Here is a 6346-nt window from a genome sequence, read left to right on the forward strand (position 1 = left end):
GGTGTTTAACCCTCTTACGCCCACGGCAGCGTGCACGTCGTCTTCAGAGCGCCACAACGTCGTTTTTTTTCTACTTTAATTACAAAATCTGCGTTTTCTACCGAGCCCCTGTTTGTTGTGCGAGAGTCAGTGACATCGATCGATACACTGACATTAAAAGCTATGAAATATCTGGAGTAGTTTTACAGGTTCTCTGTCTGTGTGCTTCACCATCGGTTCTCATCCGCATTCTTTGCCAGTGACGTCTAGAGTCACGTCGCTCAATTCTACATTCCTATTGGCTCCAGAGGGTGCTGTCACAGCCAATCAGAGTGTCTGATTCAGATATATACCGAGACTAACCGGAGCAGTGCTGTTTTACTCTGAGCTCCGAGTGAGGAGAAGTTGCTGTGAGTGTATTGTAGTGACAGGTTAAAGGCAGAAGGACGAGAGCAGTCGGATATTTAGAGCAGCAGAGGCCGAGGAGATGATTTGTTTTATAACTCCAGCTCCAAACACTGAGCAGAACTCCTGAACAGATCAAGATAGAAACAACTTAAACAAATATGTGCAATTTTCTGTGTGTAGTTTTCCTTCATTGTGGTTTACAGCTTTTATCTATAAACTAAGGGGAAATTAAAGGTCCTTTTTTGTTTTTTCTTGTTGAAACCTTTTAAAAATGACAACTTAATTAGAGAAAACAAAGGTATGAAGAAAAAGTTTGAACAACTTCATTTATTACTGTGCCACAAAACTGGATTGAATGTGTCTCCACAGTCAGCGGATTGCTCACGTCTCTTTGTGTCTCGGTGGTTTCGACTCATGACATTTTACGGTTTATGGAGACGGAGCTGATAAGCAGGAAACTAAACCTGGAACTCTGAACCGTCGGTCCGGCTGAGACAGACGCACAGGAAGCCGCTGCGTCCGCTGTCTCTGTGTTGATGGTTTTACTGTGTCATAAACATGTTTGTGAAAACCTGACGCAGCTGTGTGCGAGCTGCCACCAGCTGACAGCGAGGAGTGTCCTGACGTGTGGGAGATGACGGGAGGAGATAATCAGTGTTTGTTCTGTAACACAGATACAGGCAGAGAGCGTCATCGCTGCTGCTCTCTACTGGAGAGAAGAAGAAAATACATTTCCTACTTAGTATTGCCATAAAAGTTTTTTATTTTATTTCTAGCTTTTACTGTGTTTGAGTGCGTGTGTTTTTACACGACTTCTGCTCCCTCTAATTGTCCTTATTTATTTATTTAATGTTGATAATTGATTCACTGGTTTCAGCTTCTCAACAGCGAATGTTCGACGCTTCTCTTGGTCCTTTATTACAGAACTCTGTATCTTTCTGTTCTGGACTGTTGGTCATAATTTCTTGTCGTTCAGGTTCGTTTCCAGGAGCGAATCACCATCCTGCGAGGGAACCACGAGTCGCGGCAGATCACGCAGGTCTACGGCTTCTACGACGAGTGCCTGAGGAAGTACGGCAACGCCAACGTCTGGAAGTACTTCACAGACCTGTTCGACTACCTGCCGCTCACCGCACTGGTCGATGGACAGGTAGGGGGGGGGGTCGGCTGGGGGCGTCTGTCTGCCGTCAAACGGCACATTTCCTCATCCCTGTTTAACGTAGCAGCGTCAGGTGGTGGTGCTGTGACGGTGTGAGGTCACTGCTGAAGAGGCCAAGATGAGTTTAATTATTTTATTATCACATTTAAAATGAAGTTTTTCAGATTTTTTGGGCACGAAGGACGTTGTTTTCACTAAATTAACAATAAACAATAAAAGTAATTGAAGCGATCGCTCGATGAATTGATAATGAGGCGATCAACAGATTTTTAAGCAGAAATTCCACTTTCTTTTTCCAGCTTCTGACATGTAAAGACGTGCTGGTAGCTTTGTTCACAGTCTGAGAACGACCGGTTTAAATGTTTGTACACTCGTTATTTTCTCTGTTTGTGAAGCTGCAGAAGAATCTCACAGAATCATCTCTGGTGTTTCTGTTTCAGATCTTCTGTCTCCACGGAGGTTTGTCTCCCTCCATAGACACTCTGGATCACATACGAGCCCTGGACCGCCTGCAAGAAGTCCCACATGAGGTACACACACGCACACACACACACACACACACACACACACACACACACACATATTATCACATACATGCACACAGGCTGCACTGTGTCGTACTTTAAACTGGGAGCTGTGTTTGCAGCTCAGACAGAAGCTGAAGTGACTCTGTTCCTCTCAGGGCCCGATGTGTGACCTGCTGTGGTCGGACCCCGATGATCGTGGTGGGTGGGGAATCTCTCCCCGAGGTGCCGGCTACACCTTCGGACAGGACATCTCCGAAACCTTCAACCACGCCAACGGCCTCACCCTGGTGTCCCGTGCCCATCAGCTGGTCATGGAGGTAAAACTAAAACACCTCGCCGCTTTGTACAGATTCAGTAAATCAGTTCCAGCATCGTGATGGACGTTCGTCAGAGCTCCACATCTGCAGTGACATCACACAGCGCCAGACTCCTCCTTTATCTCCTGTTCCCTCTTCAGTCTACACTCAGAACGTCAGGCAGTGGATGCAGCCGAAAAATAAGACGGGATGTCCTGTTCCAGTTTTATTTTCAAGATAGGACGTAAAAAAAGTCAGATCAGGGACCAGATCAGAGATCAGATCAGGGACCAGATCAGAGATCAGATCAGGGATCAGATCAGGGACCGGATCAGGGACCAGCTCAGGGACCAGATCAGGAACCAGATCAGGGACCGGCTCCCTGATCTGGATCTCATGATATTATCCATTTAAAAAAGTATAAAACACATGAAACATTTGAAGGTTTAGTCTCTTTGAGTGTATTTTAGTGAAGTTGGCGCACATGCTCACACACAAGTGGACTGGAGGATCCTAAAAAAAATCCCTGTGTCTCCATGGCAACATATTATGAGGATATAAGGGTCCCTGATCCTGCACCAGTTTCACTCCCACAGTTCACACACTTAGAGCAGATGAGACTGAATTCACACACAGAGCTGGAGAGAGGTCGTGACTGAACCCAGTGAGGATCAGCAGAATAAATGAGAATCTTTTCAGTCTTTAATAATTCACCAGATTGTCTCTGCAGTGTCGAGGTCCCGTCGAACAACAGTCAGAGACGTCCTTGAAAATCTAGAGACGATTGAAGAGTGAAGTCTGAGACTGATGAAGGGAAATATGACTTTCCTCTTCTGTCGGCTTGTATGTGCTAACAGCTATTAGCTTGTTAAAGCTGCAGGAAAATATTCAAACATCCAACTTAAGTAAAAAGATTTTGACCATTTCTCAAGACTTCACAGCAATTATGACAAAATCTTTCACCTATGGTTCATATTTAATGACTCTGTAACGTGGGACTAGTCTGAGTGGCGGAGGGATACAGTCACTTATTTCTGTTATTCACTGAATCATTCAGCCTGCCTGCGTCACGTGACCTTGGCTCAGTCATGTGACCTGGCTGTGGTCAGGCGGAGGTCGTAGTGAAATGTTTCTCAGTCTTAACATAGAAGTGTGTTCTGTCACCTTCAGGGCTACAACTGGGGCCACGACAAGAACGTGGTGACCATCTTCAGTGCTCCAAACTACTGCTACCGCTGTGGAAACCAGGCAGCCATCATGGAACTGGACGACACTCTGAAATACTCTTTGTAAGTACAAACACCTTAAAGAAGCGAGGCGCCATGTTTGTGAGGCGTTCAGGAAGAGCTCGGTCACAAACTGAATTTATCCGATTCTTTCACAACGTGTCAAAATCTACGCCACGTGTTTTCTGTATTTACTATTTAACACGGCGACCTCGTCAATAACAAACACTCTCTGCCTCCTCAGCCTTCAGTTTGACCCCGCCCCCCGCCGCGGCGAGCCCCATGTGACCAGACGCACTCCTGACTACTTCCTGTGAATGTCCAAAGCCATCCCTGTCAATCATCCACGAAGCTCCACCCCCTTTCCCCTCACCCCCTCATTTTGGATGGAAAGAAGATATTAATAATAATAACGATGATGATGATGATGATGACACTGTACCAGGGAGAAATAGAAACAAACGATTGGCTGATGAATCCGAGATTTTAACAAAGAGAAACTTAAAGAGCGGCCCCCTCTACAGTCGTGTTTTCAATATGCTGTCATTAATGCTGTGCTTCTGGGGAAAAACAACACGTACAACTATGATGATCTGTTTTCTTTCTTTTTTTGTTTATTACATGTTTGAAAACGAGATAATAAAACTACCAACGTGGACCAAATGTGCCATATTCTGATCCTTTTACAACATGTACACTGCGCAACGTTTATCCTTCTTGTTTTTCTGTTTTGTTTTTTTTTTCTTCTTCTTCTTCTTCTTTTGTTTTAGACCAGCACTATAACCCTACCTACCTGACATCACCACCACTCATCACATCTCATGGCATACAGTATGTGCTTTTTTTCTGTTGCAAGATAATTTTAAAAAAGGAGGAAAAAAAAAAAAGGTAAAAGAAAAAGTTTGCTTCAAGTAGTTCAGCTGTCAGTTCTCGCTGTCCAGGCTGCAGCCGGTCGTCATCTCAGCAAGTATATTACTGTAATTTGAATAAAGACAACAGACGTATGAAATAAAATGTCCTATTGACAAACTACTGGGCTGCGTCGGTGTCCTTTCTTTAGCCTGATTCAGACTTTGTTCGGCCGTTGTGGAGAGGAAACTCGAATATATGACTTTTTATTTTTATTTTTTTAAAGACTTTGACTATAGACATATCCTGAGTTCTGCAGGTGTACATGCTGCAGGGGTCAAAGGTCCGGATGGTGTAAAGGTAGATGTCCACGCTCTAGGTTCTTTATTAATGCTGTGGAACTAAAGGAAGAGATGACAACAGGTTTGATTAAAGAATAAAATGTATATTGCAAACTTATCATAGATGATGATTATTCTACAACACAAAGTGCAGAGTGAAAAACAGAAATATTTTAATGTAAAGCCTCATTAATGTTGTTGTCACGTTTATAATGAGCCAGATTGAAACAGAGCAGCAGAGGTCTGCTCCATCATTCACTAAGATTATGAAAAAGAAAAATCTTTTAAGTTTTGTGGGTGAAATGATTCTTTTGATGTTTTATATGTTAACGGACCTCTGGCTCTGGCTGTGGTTGAACTTCCTGAATTTGGACACTCCCAAGTCCCAACAGTTTAATTCCTCCGATTAATAATGATCCAGAATCTTCTGCTTCACCTGCTTGTACCACTTCATTTCCCTTCATGTCCTCCTCTCTCCGTCTGGTTTTCTTCATTCATTTTCCTTTTCTCGTCACTTCCTTTCTCTCTTTGCATCTTCGCTCTTCCATCCTCTCTTGGATTTCCCTCATTGCCTGTTTGAACATCTGGTTGGTGTAGTGGCTTCCTCCGTTCTTCCGGACTAGATTTGTGATCTTGTGGAGCAGCTCAGTGACCTGAGAGCGATCCTTCAGGTCCCTCAGCTTATTGTTGAAGACATGGTACTGGCCGTTACACGCGGCCACGAGTTGTTGAAGGACTTTCATCCAAGAACTCCTCGATGGTGGCGTCTTCAAGGTGGTCGCCATGCGTAAAGAGAACCATACAGTGTCTGTCTGCGTCTTGGCCAAAGAGTTCTTTTATCTTCTGCACCATCTGCTTTTCCTCCTCAGTGAATCTGCCCAGACTGATGACCAGCAGGAAGACATGAGGTCCAGGAGCAGCTAAATGGACACACTGGTGTATGAGGCGATCGTGAAACCAGGTTCGATCAAAGTCCGGGGTGTCGATGACAGAAACCTGTTGTCCATCTACCACAGCTCCCTGCTTATAACACTGTGGAGTACAGTTAAAATAAAAGTTTGTTTCAAAGCACTGTCGTCCCAGGAGAGTGTTTCCAGTGGAACTCTTCCCCGTCCCGTCCTTCCCCACCATCACTATCCTCAGATCCTCAGCAGTTGTCGTGAGAAACCCTGTGTAGAAGAACATGTTGCACACACAGTAAATGTTTAATTTATAGCCCAGCTTAATTTAAAAGTACAACGACCCACATCTTTAATATTTCTATAGTGTATACGTCTATAGAAGTGTCTACAGGACCTACAGCTGTACATTACATTCAGCAGTGATCACTGTTGTGTCACCATAAAGTGATGGTAACATTATTTACCATCATTTTAAATCATGGATACAGTTGCATGACTCACCTGAGCTGCAGGCCATGTCTGTGTGAAAGAGACCAGAGTAGAAACAGCAGCTGATCTAAAGAGCCGAAGAGTTCAGACTGAGTCTCCCACTGTTAAAATGGCTCTGAGCACCCAACCACGCCCTCAAATACCTGCTCTGCTCTACACCTGCTCTGCTC

General features: G+C 44.3%; 1 protein-coding gene and 1 pseudogene across 2 annotated transcripts in view; one reads left to right on the top strand and one right to left on the bottom strand.

Annotated features, from left to right (window-relative positions):
• Window positions 1-4627, top strand: part of LOC111651955 (serine/threonine-protein phosphatase 2A catalytic subunit beta isoform-like) — a gene marked incomplete at its 5' end in the record, with an annotated part of 8241 nt that extends 3614 nt beyond the window's left edge. The window contains 5 exons of the mRNA XM_023402021.1: window positions 1358-1537; window positions 1987-2076; window positions 2229-2390; window positions 3540-3658; window positions 3840-4627. Coding sequence (XP_023257789.1) covers window positions 1358-1537; window positions 1987-2076; window positions 2229-2390; window positions 3540-3658; window positions 3840-3912 — 624 coding nt within the window. The remainder of the gene's footprint in view (window positions 1-1357; window positions 1538-1986; window positions 2077-2228; window positions 2391-3539; window positions 3659-3839) is intronic.
• On the bottom strand, window positions 4324-6329 carry LOC111651954 (GTPase IMAP family member 2-like; annotated as a pseudogene). The gene is made up of 2 exons (XR_015436990.1): window positions 6189-6329; window positions 4324-5954 (listed from the first exon to the last, which is right to left on the bottom strand). The product of XR_015436990.1 is annotated as a GTPase IMAP family member 2-like (transcript).
• Window positions 6330-6346: the final 17 nt, after the last annotated feature.

The sequence above is a fragment of the Seriola lalandi genome, unplaced genomic scaffold (genome assembly GCF_002814215.2).
Source record: "Seriola lalandi dorsalis isolate HSWRI2012SDOR001 ecotype SW California unplaced genomic scaffold, Sedor1 jcf7180002053887, whole genome shotgun sequence".
Taxonomy (NCBI): Eukaryota; Metazoa; Chordata; class Actinopteri; order Carangiformes; family Carangidae; genus Seriola; species Seriola lalandi.